The sequence below is a fragment of the Chlorocebus sabaeus genome, chromosome 8 (genome assembly GCF_047675955.1).
Source record: "Chlorocebus sabaeus isolate Y175 chromosome 8, mChlSab1.0.hap1, whole genome shotgun sequence".
NCBI lineage: Eukaryota > Metazoa > Chordata > Mammalia > Primates > Cercopithecidae > Chlorocebus > Chlorocebus sabaeus.
In genome coordinates, this window is record NC_132911.1 from 115,929,799 (window position 1) to 115,952,018 (window position 22,220).

The 22,220-nt window shown below is 33.7% G+C and overlaps 1 protein-coding gene across 2 annotated transcripts in view; it reads right to left on the reverse strand.

The window, feature by feature from the left end:
- CSMD3 (CUB and Sushi multiple domains 3) overlaps window positions 1-22,220 on the reverse strand; it is a 1,272,067-nt gene that overhangs the window by 26,197 nt on the left and 1,223,650 nt on the right. For both annotated transcript variants that reach the window (XM_008001392.3, XM_008001388.3), the window contains 4 exons: window positions 15,118-15,297; window positions 13,349-13,522; window positions 6,792-6,965; window positions 5,794-5,867 (listed from right to left, as the gene is read on the reverse strand). In XM_008001392.3, coding sequence (XP_007999583.2) covers window positions 5,794-5,867; window positions 6,792-6,965; window positions 13,349-13,522; window positions 15,118-15,297 — 602 coding nt within the window. The remainder of the gene's footprint in view (window positions 1-5,793; window positions 5,868-6,791; window positions 6,966-13,348; window positions 13,523-15,117; window positions 15,298-22,220) is intronic.

Below are 22,220 nucleotides of genomic sequence, written 5' to 3' on the forward strand. Positions count from 1 at the left end.
GAGGATGAGATAAGGGATATTTAGGGTCTGCCACTTTGGACTTCTCTAGCAATTGTAGTCTGAGAAGGCTCAATCACAGTTTTAGGACTTACCACTCAGATCCTGTTTTCTGCCTTCCCCTTAATTCCTACTGCCACTTGACAGGACAGTAAGAAGCTAAGCTTAAGATGATATAATTTGATACTAAGATTCCATTTGAAACTTCAGACTCTGAATTCCACCATTTTTCATATTGTTATTATTGCCCAGAACTATACTAGGCTAGAAATATTAAATTCCAAAATTTTTTCTCTGGCAACAACCTTTTTTCTTCATGTTATCTCCTGCTGTGTCTTCCATGGACCCTCACCTTCACTTCTAGAAGATCTCTTATTCCTGAATGCCGCATTTTCTCTAGGCTGTTACACTGATTGACTCCAAGAAGCACAATTTGCATTTTATTCCATATAACCAGAGTCCCCTGACTTGTGCTCCAGAGCATGCCATTCACATGCTTTCTGAAGTTGTGCAAAATGGTGGTACAGGTTTTCATTTTTCAGTGTGGACTAGATTATGTAATATACAGTTTGCAGTTCTATTTTTCAGTCAAACCAGTTCTACAAAACCCATCATCTCTATCAATCCAGTAATTCTTCTTAAGGTTAGATCCCAGTTAATAGTGTCACTTGTCACTAATAAATTTTCCCTTCATTCACTTCACCCCACAACTGGAAATTTTACCTTCTAAATCCTTTTCAAAGTATTGTCTTCCTTTTTTCCCCACTTTACATCCAGTTTTTCTCCACAATATCTTTTCCATAGGCTTTGGCTCTCACTTTAGCAGACATCACAGTCACCAAAAGGACTTTATGAAAACACCAATAGCTGAGTGCCCCCCACCAGAGTTTCATACTCAGTGGATCTGGGGTAGGTCCATGAATCTATATTTCCAACAGGTTCCCAGGTGAAACTGCTGCTGCCAGTTAGGCGCTACACTTTGAGAACTACAGCCATAGACAATTAGAATAATCTTCTAACTTGTCTCCATTTCTCAATTCATGACCCACTATATTTGTTTTCTACACTGAAGTCAGAGTGATCTATGCAACAGGAAAGTTTGACCTTATTATTCACCCATTAGGATAAAGTTACATTGTGCTAACATGACAAAGGCCTCCATAACCTGGCCACTGACCATCTCTCTAGCATCATCATTCATAGCTTACTTTACTCAAATTCTGTTCAATTAACATTGAACTTTTGTATCCTGAAATGTATGCCTATTTTCATGCTGTTCCTACTGCGTGGAATGCCTCTCCCAACTTTCCTCTTCTAGCTCTTACACTAAAAGAATTAGCTCAGCCACCATCTGTAGAAAGCCTTCTCTGCAGCAAGAAATTAGAAAAACCATTTCTTTTGTGTGCTTCCTTAATGCTTTTCATTGTTATCGGTGTTATTACCTAGCCTAAGAAAGCATTTATTCCAGCTGACCAACATATCAAAATGTTAACCTTTCTAGGCCAGAGACTGTGTGTACTTATCCTTGTGCACCTTGAGTTTACAAATGTGACTTGAAAATGTTGGAGCAATGGAAGGAATGGGGACTAAATAATATAAAATTACTTGATTATTTAACTTTAGAATATTTAACATCTATTGGTTCTTAAAGTGCAATGATATCACCTCTATACTTTAGATAAGGTTAAATCATTCTGTTTGTTCTTTGAAGGGTATATTTGGTTTATTTCATTAAACCTTTATATTGGTCAGGTGTAAGAAATATGTCGGACTATATACATTTTGTTTTTACTTGTAAGACATTTTTCCTCAATGCTGTAAGCTTTTTGAAGTCATTATAACAACTGCTTTAAATATTAACCAAATGTTATAGAATTAAAATAAAATCTGTTTTAAGGTTTTTCTGTGTATCACCAACACATCTAATTAAGATTTTTGTCAAATTCACAAATACTTATACCTAATATCTAACAAAGGTTTATACAGATTTAATAATTGATTAAATTGCTTATCCAGAATTTGTTATAGTCAAATCAACAAAATTTTCTCTAAATATCAGTGCATTCATAAATAATTTTTTCAGTGATGAACCCACTTAATAGTGTATTTTACATAGTTCTCTATCCTTTTCCAATTTGATATATCCTTCTGACTGAACGACTTCCAACATGCATAGTATAATTTGCTATTTGTAGAAAAATAGGTAACAAAATTCTAAAAATTTATATTATCAAATTCAAAAAAATTCTTGGAAAAATAACTTATGTACAATTTTTTACCATTATTTACTAATAAAAAGTGTTATTTGCATATACAACATTGTAAAAATTAATATTGAAAGTTTTTATAACAAAAATTTTTAAAAATCCGTATCAAGTTTTAATTGCAACCAATGTTTAAATAAAAATCACTTTAAATTGATTTAAAGTACCATGCTGTGTATAAATGCATTATAGACTTTTAAGACATGTCTAATTAGTAAATATCACTTATGTTATTTAACACCTTATTCTCCTATTTTAAATGTTATATCTTAGTTCCTAAATCATAAAATTTGTATAGCAAATAATAGGATTAATAGACATTTTGCATACATTTGGAACATTCTCAATAAGCTCTATTTTTCCCTTCCATGAGATTTCATGGCAAATGACACTTGGCATGCTAGAATTTTTATCAATGCATTTATTTGAATCTGACTTCTTATATCACATGTTTGTTTAACTGGAGTATCCAGCATGGTTCTTAGGAACTTTGAAAATTTATATATAATTAAGGTCTCAAAAACGTATATGCTTCCTCTGCAATATATATATTTTTAAAAAATAAATTCATGTTTTACAAAACATTTTACTCAAGAAAAATTGAGGTAGCTTTTAATAAAAGATATATGTAAATTAAAATAAATAAAATTGTCACAGAAAGGCAACATCATAAAAATGAAGGTATAACAGATGTGCTTAAGATGCAAGTAATTTTTGCTGACTGAGCATCAACTTTGGTTCTGGGCTTCCCGGTTTAAGAAAAGTTTAATTACTATTATTTATATTCAAAACAAGAAGATTTTAATTGAAAATAATTTTTTTACTTTCAGAATTAATGTCACTGTGTTTATCATTTAAGGTAATAAAACACTATGAAACATATATTTACCTCATTCAATATACTAGGATACTAATTTCAATTACAAAGTTAAATTAGCATATATATCATATATAATCACTACAATTAGCTTGGTAGGGTTAAATATTTTATGGTTAAATATCTTGAGGCTAAATATCTAAAGAACCAGATTAAAAACATTTCATATTTATAATAACTTTACATAACAAGCCCTAAATCCAAATAATGTACTTTCCATTGCCCAGAGCACAGTTTAACGAGTGATACAGCAGTGTGTATGTGTGCTTGTCATTTACTTCATAATAAATCCTGATGTTGCATCAGTTATTTTGACAGCTATTCTCCTCACCACCAATCTGTTTTTAGCCAAAATTATTCCAATTTACAATATTTTAATAAAAAGACAAATTATGTTGAATACTTTTTTCAATGATAGAGTTTTCATCATTTCTAGCAATGAGTGATATATTTTTGTATGTTAATAATTATTGATGTCCCAAAATCTACTATATAAATCTATATAGAAAAAGAGAGTAAACAAATGAATGCATTAAAGAGAAAATTAAGAAAATGATCTAAGTGCCTCTGTAGTTCATAACTTTCTCTTGCTCTTCCCCAAAATGGGCTTCCTAACAGCTGTGATTTTGCATCATAACTCACTACTGGTCATCTAATCCAACCAACATGAATACAAAAGTTGGGACATTCTGATTCTCCTTGGAAATTTGTCATTGAGATTGAGATGATCACTTTCTGTATGTGGCTGAGATGTAAATAGAAATGATTCACTCTTGGCTATATGGCCAATCTGCAGAGAGAAATTATGAGGTGGATAAACAGAAAGTAGTATAAAAACTGAGTACTTGCAGCCAGTGCCTACATTCTGGGCTTGATGAGTCTCACCTGGATTCTTTCTTTGGGAGCCTGGACATACTTGCACAGTAATGCCGTTAGGCTTTAAGTAGCTCCAAACAGCTTTTTTTTGTTACTTGTAAGCAATCGTTTTTCTCAATGGCTCGAGATTTCTTTTGCATATAAAACCACATTCATTTGGAATTCACCAATAAATTAGTACTAATTAGAATTATATAACTATTTATTGTGTTAGATCTATACAGATTAAGTTAACAGATTTAGTATATATGTGTATATACATACATTCATATCTGCCATATGCATGTAAAAAAGCCAATCTCCCTAATGTAAGACACAAAATATATTTAATTTTAATAGAGTTATATAATTGTATATAAGACTTTACCATATTTGAAATCTAGTCTATTCATATTTATTCATGTAGAATATAATGATTTAATACCTGTTTATTAGCCCAAATAACATAAATTCAGGGTTAGGTTAACTTTGTTACAGCATTTTTCAATGATTATAATAGAATCCTTAGAATGCAGAGTTAGTGATTCTCTTCATTTTGTTGGATGACTGTTTTAAACTCCATGTTAATCATTCTCATCTCCATTATCTCAAATAATATTTACTAAAAAAAACTAATATTCTTTTAGAAAATCAGCCTGATTTAGTACACAGACACTAACATCACAATTTTGTATTCTGTTAGAATATGTCACCAACTTGCTCTGCGAACAAAGCAAGTCACATTCTGTTTCAATTTCTTTGTACATATGATGAGGACTAGTGCTGTGCAGCTAGTTGCCCATTTTTCAAGATTTGGATCAACTGATAAAAACTTTTATGGAGATATTAATCTAAAGTTCTCTAAAAACACCAATATAATGGAGACAGACTCATTTTTACACTTTTGTATTATCCGAACAGGACTGAAGGAAATCAGAAGAATTGGAAATGCTATCAAATCAATGTTCATACTGTGCCTGAACTGTAGATAAATGGAAACTATTTTTAGCAACAAAATATGGCCCTTCAGATGAGCCCTTCCTTTAGAAATGGATGGTCTTCGGGTTCACACTGAATTTCACACAGAATAGCACAATTTACAAAACCCGGCAACACAGGGCAATTGGGTAATGTGTAAATTGGCTATTTCTGTTTGGAATCAGTATGCACTTTGGCTCCCCTTGGATCCTTTGTAACTGAAAAGTTGCTGAATCTAAACTGGAAAAAGAGAGAACAAGAAAGTCAGCCACACATGACTGGGCATGCTAAAGAATTCTAATATAACAAATCAGCTATGTGTTGTATAGTAAAGGGTTATGGTTATTTTTCAGTAATTTCCCACCATTTTAAACACTGACACCAATGTCATACACACAATTAATACTTTATTGAATAACCCACATTTTTATATATTTTCTGTTTATCTCAGAAGTCTCTCCTTTAAACTCTTTAATCTTTACTTTTCTTCACTGTCCCCATATCTTCCTGTAGATTTTACTCATTTACTCCCTCACTCTTACTGTTTCATATATAACTCTCTAATGCTTACAGATTTTTCCTATGCTCACTGCTATTTTTCTCTTTTTGTTTTAATTTATCTTTATGTTCCAGTTAAGCTATTTTATTAAAACTTTTTTTTCTAATTTACTTCTACTCTTTCATTGTCTGTTATCTTTTTTATGTGTTTATAAATGCAGATAGAACATGACTTTTTGTTATGTCAACAAAATTATATACATATGAACCAAAGATGCATTTTGACCTAGTATGATGCTAAATGGACATAGCTAAAGCACCCACTTGAAATCCGAATGTATTGTTCTGAGATCCATGCCGAGGCACACCTGGGTTTTCACAAGAGGTACGAGTGGGCTCTAAAATGAAGATTAAAAAGATATTAGTCCTTTAAAATTTACAATAGATATATTTCTCTCATAGAAAACAATTTTAAATAATCTGGGGTTTGGTGCAAATTATCTAGGAAATAATAAATAATGTAAATGTAATAACATCTTTCCATGGACAGAAGTCTGTTAATCTTGAAGCAAGAAATTCAGGTAGACTTCATTTGATACCAATTATGAAATTCTTGAACTTTGAACTCTTCTAATATAAAAGCACTTGACATTCAACTAGCTCTGTGGATGCAAGATTAAAGAAAGATAAAGGATATGAAAGCAGTATACATGCATATAACATTTGTTCAAAGACCTTGCTAAACTATGATTTGGGGGTAGGGTAATATTTCTCTGAAGAAGTAACAGTTTTTTCCCAGAAACAGGACTTGATAGTTTGGATTTTATTGACACCTATTGGATATTCAGGCATAAGAATGGTAGATAGATGAGTCGGTTTATTTGAATGACAGATTATTTAGTTTACCAGATATGGCATTAATTTTAGGATTACAGAAATGTAGTTACAATCATTTTGAAATCAATATATCTTTTAGATATTTTTGGAACAAATCTAATTTCATACGAAGATTCTTTATTAACTATAAAGATCTAAGTAAAATGTCAGTAGTTAATAATGTCATTACCTGAAAACATTTTTATTTTTCATTTTACTGATATATGACAAAATTATTTCAAGTGTTTCTTCTGGAAGTTTAAAGTGCTAAAATTAATGTTGTGTTTTCTACCAATATTCATTTCCAGTGCCTTCTAATTGCTTCTGTATTTTATACTTGTTTTTATATTTAGCCAACTATAGTTTATAGGATAAAGAAAACCATTAAATGTCACCCCTATTAATTACACAGTTACTGTGCATAATCAGCCTTTAATTAATATTACCTATGCAGTGAGGTGACGAACCACTCCAAGTGCCATCTGCTTGACATATTCTGGTGCTTGATCCCACTAATATGAAAGGAGAATTGCAGCTGAATGAAACTTCTGACTGGTATATAAAACTTTTGCCTTCTCTTTTTCCTTGGGCAGGTATACCAGGGTCACCACAAAACTTTGCTGGAAATGAAAAGAAAGATGCTTATATCAAAGATTTAGTATTCAGCAGAGTACATAGTTTGGAAAAATGGTGACAATTAATTTGAATATTGAACTAAAGAGATACATTATTCATGACAAAGCTATCCCAATGAAAATTTTTATTTTTTAGCTTACGTGTAGATAAACAAATACTGAATTGAAAACTCGGTATGATATTTAAAAATCAGTTTGATTCAGATGTTTTCCACTTAGTAAGCTACCTTAATAAAGATAGAATTTTTGCACTTTTGGTGTTTTGTATTGACCAAAATCAAACCACATATTTGGACTTGTTGGCTGCTGAGTTGGAATATACTCTTGAAAAAGTAGGTGACTCATAGGTATCCCTGTCACAAAGAACCAACCCATAATGCTCCAGACTGCACGCTACAGACTGCAGTGCCCTTTTACATGTACATAAAAAGCTCTGGTAATTTGTTTTATTGTACTCTGAATACTCTGAACACTCGAAGCACATATCCCAGAATCTTATTGCCTTCCTCTTCAAAATATTGTCGGTATTTTTTAGCATTTTTTTAAAAAGAAAACAAGGCCATCAGAATCTAAATCTATGCCAAACTATGGAATGTCAATGTTCTATAACAAGCACTGAAAAGACCAACTTGATAGACTTTCCAAAAATTTTGATTAGATTATTCCATTGAATATACATTCATCAATTACTAAAGAAAAACATTATTCTAGGTGGTTTGGGGCACTTGAACATGTCAGTAAACAAATACTATGGGAAATCTGCTTTTGTAGGGTTTATGCATTTGTGAGGGAAGCAAACAAACAAACATAATTAGCAAGTTTTAAGGAAAGGTAGTATGTGAAAAAGTGGTAAGTCCTATGGAAAAAAGTCATTCAGATGAAAGAGATCAAGATTGTATGTACATGTGGTGGTGTGTGTTAGGAGGTGGGGGAAGATCTTAAATAAAGTGACGAAGGTGTCTCTCACTGAGAAAAGATTTAGGGAAACAAAATACTTAGCCACGCTGAAGTCCTAAGGGAGGGCATTCTAGATAGACTAAACAGCACTGCCAAAGTCCTCTGCTGGGGCATGGCTAGCTTTTTAGAGGAATATAAGGAGGCCTGTGTGGCTAGAGCAGAGTGAGCATGCGGAAGTGTAATGGAGAATGAGAGCAAATGGTTTCAAATGTATCAGACAACCCAGGCAAATGCACCTTTATCAAATGCTTTCAAGGTTTTTATTGTGGCAAAAATAATACATAACATAAAAGTTATAAATTTAACCATTTTCAAATGTACTCGGTTTTCAAATGTTCAGATTAAGCACCTGAAAGCTTGTTTTCCTCTGAAGAAAACGAACGGCAACAACCAAATGCTTTTAAGTATAAATGTTGCCTTGAGAGGATTATAGGTTGGGTGCCCATAAAATGCATCATCCAAATCGAGAAACTTTTGAGAGTGAAAGGGATTCTAAACGTACAAGAGATCGGCCACGACAATGAGAATAAACTTGGCATGCCCGAGCCATCTAGAACACATGTATACCTTAATTATAGACTACCATAATCTTGGCCTTAAGGTCCAAATAAAACCTTCCCTGAAATTCAAGACTATAGAATAAACTTGGATTTTTAAACCTCCTTTTAGTAGCATTTAAGAGACTACTAGGAGTCTTCTTTAAAACAATTACTTTTTAAAATTAAATTACTTTTTTAAAACAATTAAAATGAAAAGTAATCATTAACAACTGTTTATGACAAGCCCACGGCCAATATCATACTGAATGGGCAAAAACTGGAAGCATTCCCTTTGAAAACTGGCACAAGGCAAGGATGCCCTCTCTCACCACTCCTATTCAACACAGTATTGGAAGTTCTGTCCAGGGCAATCAGGCTAGAGAAATAAATAAGGGTATTCAAATAGGAAGACAGGAAGTCAAATTGTCTCCATTTGCAAATGACATGATTGTATATTTATAAAACCCCACCATCTCAGCCCAAAATTTCCTTAAGCTGATAAGCAACTCCAGCAAAGTCTCAGGATACAAAATCAATGTGTAAGAATCACAACCATTTCTATACACCAATGACAGACAAACAGAGAGTGAAATAATGAGTGACCTCCCATTCACAGTTGCTACAAAGAGAATAAAATATCTAAGAATAGAACTTACAAGGGATGTGAAGGACCTCTTCAAGAAGAACTACAAACCACTGCTTAAGGAAATCACAGAGGACACAAATAAATGGAAAAACATTTCATGCTCAGGGATAAGAAGAATCGATATTGTAAAAATGGCCATACTGCCCAAAGTAATTTATAGATTCAATGCTATCCCCATCAAGCTACCACTGACTTTCTTCACAGAATTGGAAAAATTACTTTAAACTTCATATGAAATTTAAAAAGAGCCTGCATAGTGAAGAGAATCCAAAGCAAAAAGAACAAAGCTGGAGGCATCGTATTACCTCACTTCAAACTATACTACAAGGCTACAGTAACCAAAACAGCATGGTACTGGTACCAAAACAGATATATAGACCAATGCCACAGAACAGAGGCCTCAGAAATAACACCACACATCTACAACCATTTTATCTTTGACAAAACTGACAAAAACAAGCAATAGGGAAAGGATTCCCTATTTAACAAACGGTGTAGGGAAAACTGGTGAGCCATATGCAGGAAACTGAAACTGGACCCCTTCCTTAAACCTTATACAAAAATTAATTTGAGATATATTAAAGACTTAAATGTAAGACCTAAAACCATAAAAATCCTACAAGAAAACCTAGGCAATATGATTCAGGACAGAGGCATGGTGCAAAGACTTCACGTCTAAAACACCAAAAGCAATGGAAACAAAAGCCAAATTTGACAAATGGAATCTAATTAAACCACAGAGCTTCTGAACAGCAAAAGAAACTGTCATCAGAGTGAACAGACAATGTAGAGAATGGGAGAAAATGTTTGCAATCTATTCGTATGACAAAGGGTTAATATCCAGAATCTACAAAGAACTTAAACAAATTAACAAGAAAAAAAAACCAAAACAACCCTTAAAAAAGTAGACAAAGGATATGAACAGCTACTTTTCAAAATAAGACATTTATGCAGCCAACAAACATACAGAAAAAAGCTCATCATCACTGGTCATTAGAGAAATGCAAATCAAAACCACAATGAGATATCATCTCACGCCAGTTAGAATGGCGATCATTAAAAAGTCAGGAAACAACAGATGCTGGAGAGGATGTGGAGAAAAAGGAATGCTTTTACACTGTTGGTGGGAATGTAAATTCGTTCAACCACTGTGGAAGACAGTGTGGCGATTCCTCAAGCATCTAGAACTAGAAATACCATTTGACGGCTGGGTGCAGTGGCTCACACCTGTAATCCCGGCACTTTGGGAGGATGAGGTGGGCAGATCACAAGGTCAGGAGATTGAGACCATCCTGGCTAACACAGTAAAACCCTATCTCTACTAAAAATACAAAAATTTTAGCCTGGCATGGTGGTGGGTGCCTGTAATCCCAGCTACTTGGCAGTCTGAGTCAGGAGAATGGCCTGAACCTGGGAGGCAGAGCTTGAAGTGAGCCGAGATCGCACCACTGTCCTCCAGCCTGGGGTACAGAGTGAGACTCCGTCTCAAAAAAACAACTTAACTTAGCAATCCCATTACTGGGTATATAGCCAAAGGATTATAAAGCATTCTACTATAAAGACACAGGCACACGTATGTTTATTATGGCACTATTCACAACAGCAAAGACTTGGAACCAACCCAGATGTCTATCAGTGATAGATTGGATAAAGAAAATGTGGCAAATATACACCATGGAATACTATGCAGTCATAAAAAAGGATGCATTCATGTCCTTTGCAGGGACATGGATGAAGTTGGAAACCATCATTCTCAGCAAATTAACACAAGAACACAAAACCAAACAACGCATGTTCTTATTCATAAGTGAGAGTTGAACAATGAGAACACATGGACCCAGGGAAGTGAACATCACACACCGGGGCCTGTCGGGGGTTCAGGGTCTGGGAAGGCACAGCATTAGGAGAAATACATAATGTATGTGATGGGCTGATGGGTGCAGCAAACCACCATGGCACATGTATACCTAGGTAACAAAACTGCACGTTCTGCACATGTAACCCAGAACTTAAAGTATTAAAAAAAAAAAAAAATCTTTGTAGGCACCACACAGAAAGCATCCCTTTTCTTAGGCCCAGGATAGCATAGTTTCTCTCATCCTGAATTCTAGGTTTCTCATTTACATACATTTATTGGTAATTTACATTCATGTGTGTGCATGTGTGTATTTGTGTGTATGGCATATATGTATGTGTGTATATGTATATATAGGCACTATTATTTTTATTTTATTGCTAAAAAGAATGCTGATAACAATATTCTTGAACATATCTCCTCATGCACATGTATGAACATTCCAGTAGGGCATACATTTAAAAACAAAATTTCTTGGCAATAGACTCTGCAAGTCTTTAACTTTACTAAATAATAGCAACTAGTTTTGCAAATGGCTGTGTCAATTTACACACCCATCACAAGTCTATAGAGGTTTATGAATTATTCCATATCCTCACTAATATTTGATATTGTATAATATTTTTTTCAGTCTCCTGAGAGGAAATAGCTGTCCAGGTATTTTGACCATTTTTGTTGTATTGCTTTGATATATATTCTAAATATTGTCATTGTTTTCACACATATTGATTACATTGTACAAGTCTGTGATTGGTCTCTGATAATGAGAAATTTTCATATTTTAACATACCTGATTTTTTTCACTTTTTTATTTGTGGGTTATACCATTTGCATCTTGCTTAAGAATTCCTTCTGAGGTCATTTAGACAGATTCTAAATGTTTAAAACTTTTGTATTTAAATCTCTGATAAATCTGGCACTAATTTATTTGTTATCGGTGTGTATATGTGTGTGAACTAATTGCCTTACAGAATTAATTAAAATGTCCATTCTTTCCCTACTGACTTGTTCTATAATATATCACACATGTATAAATGGTTCTGTGTTCTCTACTCTATAACACTGTTTTAATTACTATAGCAATATAGTTTTTATATCTGCAAAGGACTATGTTATATTCCAGGGCCACAGCAGTGAATAAAACAACAACAACAAAAAATCCTCTGCTTTCAGGGAGTATAAATTTCAGTAGAGGACATAGTTCAAATGAACAAGGTAAATAAAATGTATAGTATGTCTTAAGAAAAAATAAGAAGTGAAAGGGGGTGTTAAGGAGAATAAATAAAGCCTGGAAGGGAAGTGTTATATGTCAGTGATGAAATTCAAATAAGGGGACCAGAGAAGGCAATACTGAAAAGAGAAATTTTTAGTAAAAAGCTGAAGGAATAAAAGGAAATTTCCAGGTAAAGTGAATAGTGAACATAAAAGCCCTCTTGTAAAAGCATAGCTGAGGGCTCAAAGAAAAGTAAGAAGGCCTGGGTTTCTGTAGCAGAGTGGATGAGGGAGTAAGTAGTAAGATATAATGAAATCAAAGTAATACAAGAAAAAAGTCCTATGAGCATATAGGGGATTTAGTTTCCAATTTGAATGAGGTGAGAAAACCCTGGAGGGTCCTAAGCAACTTAGACAGTTAGCTCTGCATAATGTCAAGGCCATGAGACAGGTAGACTCCTCCTCTATCCTGTGCTGGGAAGGAAAAAAGGACTAGGAACAGGATAATGCTAGACAACTCTCTGAATGACTATACTGTCCAGATAATGTTCTACAATCATTTATGTAAAACTGCAAGAGGAGTTTGTTTTGTTTTGTATTCTTCCCAATTAATCTTGAAGTAACACTTGCTAGGTATATAGTATACAGCAACCTCTGTAAAAAAAAAAAAAAAAAAAAAAAAAAAGGCAAACAAAACCCCTTTTATCTCTATGTTTACCCTAATAATTTTAGATGTATAATCCCCATCATTATCATGACAAATGACATCATAAGAACTTTATTTGAACAAATATGTAGAAGTGACATGGATTTATTGCCAAAAAAGATTTGGGAACAAATTTCAGAGTATTCGGCTAAGACAAAAAGGACATAAACAAAAATAATTTTCAAGCAGTACAATAAATTTTAGGCTGTCTCTAATTTGAGAAATAATTTTGAAAAATAAGAGAAGTCTATAAACAAAACCTTTTAGTGTAAAATTTTGAATCAGAGAAGGAGAAACAATGGTTTAATTACATGAAAAGTAGCTACATTGGTAGTAAATAGTGATTTTTCTTTGAACCCTGATTAGGCATTGAAGGAAGCTTAACAATCTCATATTTGCGCTAGAAAAATTTGAAAATTTTAAGTAACAGTTGTCACTTGAAATCGTACTTACGTAAGCACTGCGGTACTTCACCACTCCAGGTACCATTCCCTACACAGGTCAAAACAGCAGGGAAGGATAGCTCATAGCCTGGAGAACAGATGTAGCTAATACTAAAGCCCCAGTCGAAATTTGTTCCTTCCAGCCTTCCATTAGAGATCTGGGGAGGAGTTGGGCATGTAACAGCTGCAATTACATTAAAGTAATTAGACACAGCTGTTGAAATATCCTGACTGTTAAAGATATAAATAAATATCATTAGAAGAAGCATATGTGCTAATTTAACCTTTGTGAGGACAATACGTTGTGACATGTTTTATTCTCCCAGTAGTATTCCTGAGACATCCCTGGAATTAATCCCTGTAGGATGCAACTTTTTCTTGGCAACATAATGGCTATCGGTTGTCAGAGATTCTTACAAAATAGCAAGCTGTTTGACAACTCAGAGAAGGCAAACAGAGACTGACCTTCAATCTAGTATACTGTAAGTGATAAATTATTGGTTTTATATAAAATTATTTTCCAATGACCTTTAGACAGACAAGACTTGGGTTATTTGGCTATATATAGTATCAGCATCTTAACCATGGAATTTGAAGTAGTTCTGTGACATTTTTGAAAATGCAGGTCGTATATCTTATTATAATATTCCAAGTTAGTTCCCTTAATCACTTAGATTCATATGTTACAACTTATTATTATAGGGTTTATAAATGCATTTTTAATTTTTTTAAAAATGTATTTTGTTTAAATTGTTTTAAGTTATCTTTAAGCAAAGACAGGTTGGATAAGATAGAGACGCAAGGATAAGGAAGGGTATCAACTTCAAAATCTAAATATTAGGAATGACTGTATTATGAGGACTAAAAACATATATGAATAACTTTTTACAGTTGAGTAATATCTAATTCATATCAGTATGAATTAATAAGTGTATAGAATAACATCTAAAATATAAAATGTCTGTTCATATATTTTCATATACTGTGTATTTATAGTAATCTGATACAGAAACTTAATAACCAATGAGGAAAGACAAACACATTGAAATTATTAATTTTATTAGATTATAAGTCAGTAAGATATTAAACTATTAATTCACAAACATTTAAATAGAAATCTAAATGAAAATTATAATTATTAAAAATCTAATTATTATAAAACAATAAGTTGCCTGACATTGCATGTACAGTATTCTACAAGTAATCATAAAAATTGGCCAAAACATTTATAAAAATATTTCCAGTGGAAAAACAAAACAGCATAATGTAGCAAATTTATGCCTATATTGACTAACAGATTAATTCTAGATTGTATTATATGAAAAAACAAGTTTTCCCATTATTTAAGAAAAAGTACAGTTCTATAATTCAGGCTGGCTGTTCTCGAATTATGGAAAGTATTTTTCCCCATCCTTGAATGACTTGACCCAAGTGGATCAGCAAATTACAGTTACAATTCATCAAGGTTATATTCTTTTGAAAATATTCATCGATTAATATAAATAACAGTGGTGAATATGGACATAATATTTTACTTCTTTTGGTCATTAAAGCTTATTGTCATTACTCACAATAAGATATAATGTTTTAGTCAAAATATTATTTTAAATTCTATATATTAAAATAATGTTTTTAAAAAACAGTCATTTTTAGTACTAGAAAAATAAATGCAACCTTGAACTAAAAAAATTTATTTAAATATACTTTAAATTTGTATATAAAAATAGGAAAATATGTACTGGTTACTATTTTTAAATGTTGAAGAAATCATTATCATACCTCTGCAAGTTGGCATTACTCCACTCCATGTGCCATTAATTGTACAAGTCCTGATTCTGGAGCCATTCAATTCCATCGTGTAGCCTGGCTGGCACATGTAAGAAACATTTTGTCCAACCACATAATCATCTCCATATCTCAGTCCATTGGCTGGTATACCTGGGTCTCCACAACTGATTACTGTCAGTATTGGATTAGAAGAGCAGATGGTTAATGTGGCATGTATTTAATGGAAAGTAGTAGTAAGCATATGGCATACTTAATATATAAGCAGGAAAATTAGTTATCATGTTCATTTTAAATCGTAAAACATCAGCATATTTAAACCACATACTGGCAACTCCTGATTATGATCAGGTATGCTTATTACAGATCCTACACATATGGTTCAGAAACTGTCATTTAGCCCCTGAAAAGGCTAGGTTAATATGTCATTATGTTGTAGTGAATTTGATACAGCAACCTCTTCTAACCTTCACTATAAGACCACACAGAAAATAATCTGCAGAATCAGATTTCTAACATAATACATGAAATCCATATTCCTATATATGGCTACTGAAATATCTAATTTATCAGGCATGCTGGATGGAGAGCATATTTTCTGCAGTGTCACTCAGAAAGACAACCCCCAGGAAATTGCAACCTTCACTCTGGAATGTGCTTGTTATAAGAAATGCAGATGTATGAGGGACCATCCCATCCAAGTCCTTGACCAATACGTGATGGTGCTTCCAGGCCCAAATAGGGACTGTCACTGCTCTGTTCTGCCCCAAGAATCCATTAATATATCCAACTCTGACCATCCCCACGTTTGCATTCAATCCCTAAAAGGAGGTAGGACAACAGTGCAATGTGAACTTCTCTTTACTGGTGATACAATGGATGAGCTGGGGGGGGGGGGGGTGTCACATTTTCCAGAGCAGGGATGGAAATGGGGAGGCCATGCAGGGCCAGGGGCACCAGGTTGTTGGAAGTAAAAGGTCTAGACCCATCCCAAGGACACAAGAAAGAAGGCAACAAGGCAGACTGCACATGAACAGAAGCTCCAAGCCCTCAGCATATGCTCCACTGTTCCAGTGGACTTCAATTACAAAACGTTGATTTGAAGATAAAATTATTAAGAATTTTGAGATGGTTATCACAGAACATTAAAACTATAAGCAGAAGACTCTTCTGAGCATGAGGTTCTATGAATTGCCCTGGTCTCATGCCCGTGAGTGTGAGTACATATATAATATTATCATTTCTTTATAATGCCACCCAAAATGTTTCAGAAAGACTTGAGACAGTTTAGAAACACAAATAACCATTTTATTAAAAATGTGTTTTGTTTAAATACAAACATAAGATTCAAACATAACAAAGATTATATATGTCACACAAGTGCTAACTGTTTTGAGGCACAGGATTTAAGCATAATTTGGGCAGCAAATTGGCTAAAAACTTTCTGGCAGCTAAGAAAACAAAAAGTACAAGTTACACTTTATTTTCTGGAGATAAAAAACTGCAGTATACCTACATGCCTTTTAGTCTGCTAAATCTTTTGGTTCATAAAAGGATAATTTCTCCAGGTAAATCTGGGTTATTCTCTCTCTCTCTCTCTCTCTGTCTACTCCTTTTTCTCTCTTTTTAAAATTCATTTTCTCAATATTTTGGAGATCCAGGATTAAAGACTAAGAATGAATTAAGGCATGGAAAACCTTAATAATGCCTTAGTTACATAGTATTTATTATGTTACCATTAAGAGTTATTAATGTCAAGATTCCTTTTATATTCTATTCTGTTGATTCTGAGAAGTTTTAAGATTATGAAAATGGCATTTAAATTAAAGAACATCGTTCAGAGCATTCAACTTCATAGCTTTTGGAGCCCTTAAGATAGTTTGATGAAATTAAACTCTTTGAGTGTTTCTTTCTCAATCATAATAGAGTTTTGTATTCAAGACTGCTTTCTTTGCTATGATTACTGGGGAGTAAAAAGATTTTTTTTTTTAATGATACAACTGAGTTGGACAGAAAATCAAATAATCCTACTCATTTACTGACAATAAATTATCTCTTTTTACAGTTTAAAAATGTACAACAATGTAAAAATAAGTATAAGCTTTCAATATATTATTTTATTTTATATTTATAACCAAGATTTTTAATTAGGAAGAGGAAATTAAAGAGAACACCTATAAAGTGTTGTTGTTTTCTGGGCCATGCTTTCCAGATTGCATTAGAATCTTGGCAAGGAGAAACAGCCAGCCTGGTCATAGGGCACATGAGCTGAGATGCAGCCACCAAAAGAGAGGACAGACCGTTTATTTTACAGATGCACGAAGAAAGAGTTCTGCACATCATGGCAGCACCATGAATGAAATGCCTGACAACAAAAGCTTTAGAAGGGTTTGTTTGGTGACTTTCTATTGAAGCAAAGGCTAGTCAAAGGGGCAGTTTCCAAGAGCAACAGTCTTTGTAAACAGCACCTGCTCTGCAAGTCAATTCATTCACTACCAGCTTGTTTTCAGCAACAACCAAAAAAAGGCTTTTGGTTTTTTCAGGAAAAAACCTTAGAATAGTAACTCTTTAGGCCTTCACCCTAAAATTCAGAGATATTGTCGCATGACAACAAATTCAGAGATACCATTGCATGATAAGAAGATCATCGACCTTCTTAAACACACATCTCTCTCACACAAACACACCAATAAACTCCATAAAGGCAGATATTTTGACTCTTGTATGCTGTTTTCTTAAGAGTCTCATCTAATGTGTGATTCATCATAAGAGATTAAATATCTGTTTGAAGGATAAATAAATGAATTAGTATGTAAAGGTATCATTAAATTGACAGCTCAAATTCTCAAAAACACATAAATTATTTGAAAGGTCTGAATTTGTTTTGTGGGAGGTTTCTCTTTGGCCTATATGTAATTGATACCCATCTGGCATCATTTATGATAAATCCAAGTAAATAACCTCTATGCTACAAATAAAACATAATCGTGGTAATTCTAGTTAATCTATGCCACTTTAAAACTACTTTCTCTTTTAACTTCTTATACAAGCATTATAAATGTGCATTTTAAAATCAAATGAAATCACACTACTTTTTTCACAGAATTCAGTTTTTCATTCAATATCTAATGGATATTTTTGCATGTAACTATTAATACACATAGACAAGCATACTATTTTAATGGCATATTAATCCCATGCAATATAATTTATGCAACCAAATCCCTATGGACTGGAGTTTGAGTTATTCCATTGTTTTTCTATTACAATGGAGCAATGAACATGCTTGCTTGAGCATCATTACACATGTATGTGCTCTGCCAGATTTCTAGCCTCAAGACCAGAACAGTGTTCTACTGTAGCAAAATGAAGTTCCAGAAAGATGGCTAAACCATTCCTCTCATAATGCTTTTGATTTTACATAATCTCCATATTCAAAAGTTGGTTTCTTCTTTGGATCTCAAAAGGTGGGGTTTCTCTACCTTAAGTTTGAACCTATTGACAATTTCAGTCAAATAATTCTTGGTTGTGAGGGGCTGCTCTGTGCATTGTAGAATGTTCTGCGATGTATCTCTGGCATCTACCTGCTAGATACAAAAGCACCCCCTGCCCCTGCACTGTGACCATCCAAAAGTATCTTCAAACATTTCCAAATGTCCCCTGGGAAGCAAAATCCTCTCTAGTTGAGAACCACTGTGCTGAGGAATAGCTCACACTCCTTGAAGAGATTTAGATTATTTTTTATCTTCACTTCACTCAGTTTTATGCTAGAATATCCCCAGCCCTCTCTTGTGTAAGACTAACCCCATCTTCCTGACTTGTCCTCTATTGGAAAAACATCTTTGAGAATTTTCAGATTTGTGACAAAAATGCACTCAGGGGCATTTCTGTAGTGGTTATTTGGAAAAAGAAGACTTAGATTCATTTATCACCTGGACCTAATTAAATATGGTATCCTTAGCCCAAAGGAACAAGACTTCCCAGATGCAGGGTGCTGGGCATCAGTAATTTTGGAAGCAGAAGTCCAGTCAGTTTCTAAAAATATCATCGAAGAAAATGAATAAGCGCATGTCTTTTTAGACCAGAAAGCTAATTCTTCCTCTACTTGGCAAGCCCTGCCTCAGCACTGTTTGTGTCTCCTTCCCAAAACACCATATGCACTCTGTATATGATGGGCTTTAGGTAACAGAGGTGGTACTGCCTGTTAGACATTGAAAGTTAAGGATCCTCTTATAATTAATATCCCAAAGCATTTTGTACTGACAAAAAAAATGTATTTTTGAAAAAGTAATTACATATACTTACTATATCTTCTCTCTGTGTCTGAACATCATAGAAAGTAACTTCACTACATTTTAAATCAAGGTATTGATTTGAGCTATCTGGTAGTATGGAATATATGTTTTCCTTCTAGTTTGGTTTAGTTCTGTGCATGTTTCTTCACATTTATAATTCCTCTGTCAAAGTGTGCATAACATTTGAATGCATGATCTTGATTTCAAGATACAATATTTTACCCACCCAGGAGGCAACTAGTTATTCTGAGGAAACTTCTCCTTCCACCACTGGTAGTGGGCTTAATGAGGGCATGTCTGGAATTACAAACAATGAGTGTTGAGAAAAGGGAAAAGATTTTGCTTGTGAGGCATACTTTTAGAGATAGATTAATTAGACTTGCAATTTCCCAACTCACGTATAGTCTGAAGCCAGTTGAATAACAGCAGACAGAATGTAGATGAGTAAAAGTTTCTGCTTTTAACAACAACATCTCCACTATGGCTAAGCATAGGGGATTGGAGACTTTATCATTATTATTATTATTATTTTTATTATACTTTGAGTTCTAGGGTACATGTGCATAACGTGCAGGTTTGTTACATATGTATACTTGTGCCATGTTGGTGTGCTGCACCCATCAACTCATCAGCACCCATCAACTCGTCATTTACATCAGGTATAACTCCCAGTGCAATCCCTCCCCCCTCCCCCCTCCCCATGATAGGCCCCGGTGTGTGATGTTCCCCTTCCCAAGTCCAAGTGATCTCATTGTTCAGTTCCCACCTATGAGTGAGAACATGCGGTGTTTGGTTTTCTGTTTTTGTGATAGTTTGCTAAAAATGATGGTTTCCAGCTGCATCTATGTCCCTACAAAGGACACAAACTCATCCTTTTTTATGACTGCATAGTATTCCATGGTGTATATGTGCCACATTTTCTTAATACAGTCTGTCACTGATGGACATCTGGGTTGATTCCAAGTCTTTGCTATTGTGAATAGTGCCACAATAAACATACGTGTGCATGTGTCTTTATAGCAGCATGTTTTATAATCCTTTGGGTATATACCCAGTAATGGGATGGCTGGGTCATATGGTACATCTAGTTCTAGATCCTTGAGGAATCGCCATACTGTTTTCCATAAAGGTTGAACTCGTTTACAATCCCACCAACAGTGTAAAAGTGTTCCTATTTCTCCACATCCTCTCCAGCACCTGTTGTTTCCTGACTTTTTAATGATCGCCATTCTAACTGGTGTGAGATGGTATCTCATTGTAGTTTTGATTTGCATTTCTCTGATGGCCAGTGATGATGAGCATTTTTTCATGTGTCTGTTAGCTGTATGAATGTATTCCAAAAATGTTTATAAAATCATTGAAATGAACAAGGAAAATCACAGCTGACACATTTCCACATTTAATTGAACTAGAATTTCTAAAAAACAGAGGGGTGTGTGTCTGTGTGTGTGTGTGTGTGTGTGTGTGTGTTACTGCTGGACAGTCAAGCAAATGAAAAGGTACAGTTGCAAATAACTCCAGTGGGAAACTCTCAAAGGTCAAAAATGCTTGGAATGCCAACGTTACCTCACTGGTCTGTGAAATATTAGGGAACAGATACCTTACCGACTGAACTCTGTCTTCTCAGTGCCTGGCAAAGTGACCAATGATAGTAAGTTTTGTTTAAATTATTTTTTATTAACTGAATCTATAAAAAATCCAATTCCATTATATACTAACAATTATCTTTCTACTTTATTTTTAAAGGTATTTTAGAAAAGCAATTGCTCTAATATAAGTTAAAGATTTTTGAAAAGCTAAAAATTGGATTATTCCTCTGATTTTTCATTACTCAGGAGGAACTAATTGCCCAAGGATAACTAGCCAAGGTAAAAACAATCAAAAACCTCTTAAAGTGACCAAAATCTTATGATCAAAAAGTAAAAAGAAATCCAAATAAAATTGAAGTCTTTATATTTTGTTTTCACCACATTGTTTAACTATATTTTAAGGGCATTATTAATTTTCTCAAGGGCCTCTATTTATTCTTTCATGCTCAAATCACCCTACATCGAAACATTTATCATATAATCAGTCTTGCTGATTTTCTCTCTTTGAACCGATATTGTCATAAAGCTAGTAGATCCTCTTTGTCAGTGATTATGCATGAGATTCAACGAGCACTCTTGCTCACTTGCTTTGACTCATCACATTAAAATAGCTCATCTCTTGTGAGATCTGCAGACTTATTTATTGACTTACATTACATTTGCTTTGTATATCTGACACAAATATCATTGATAATAAAGAGGAAACTGTAATGTTAAACTGGAAGTGTTGTTTAACAAAAACAAATTTTATAAATGGTCGTTTCATTAAGAAATGATGTAATTTTGCAAAATCCAAATTGGTAAATGCAGAGAAAACAGAAATTAGAAATTTTTTAGAGAAATTGGTCATAAATTAATGAGACATTTTCATATGCCTTATTACCAATGTTCTATTTATTATAGTATGTCATATACATTTGACCATTGTAGTAAAGACAGAGAATAAAGAAAGAAAACTAAATGGAGAAAAATACAGAAGAAGAGATAAAAGTATACTCAAGAACATGGATTCTTGAGTGAAACAGACTTGGGTTTAAATCTTAGATTCTACAGTTACTAGCTGTGTTCCCATGGAAAAGAAAGTTGTTTCCTCTCTAAGGAACCATTTATTTGAACGTGAAATAAAAAGGTAATAGTATATATCTCATAGATTTGTTGTAATAATGCAGATAATTATGTAAATCAGCACAAATATGAACAAATGGTAAGCACT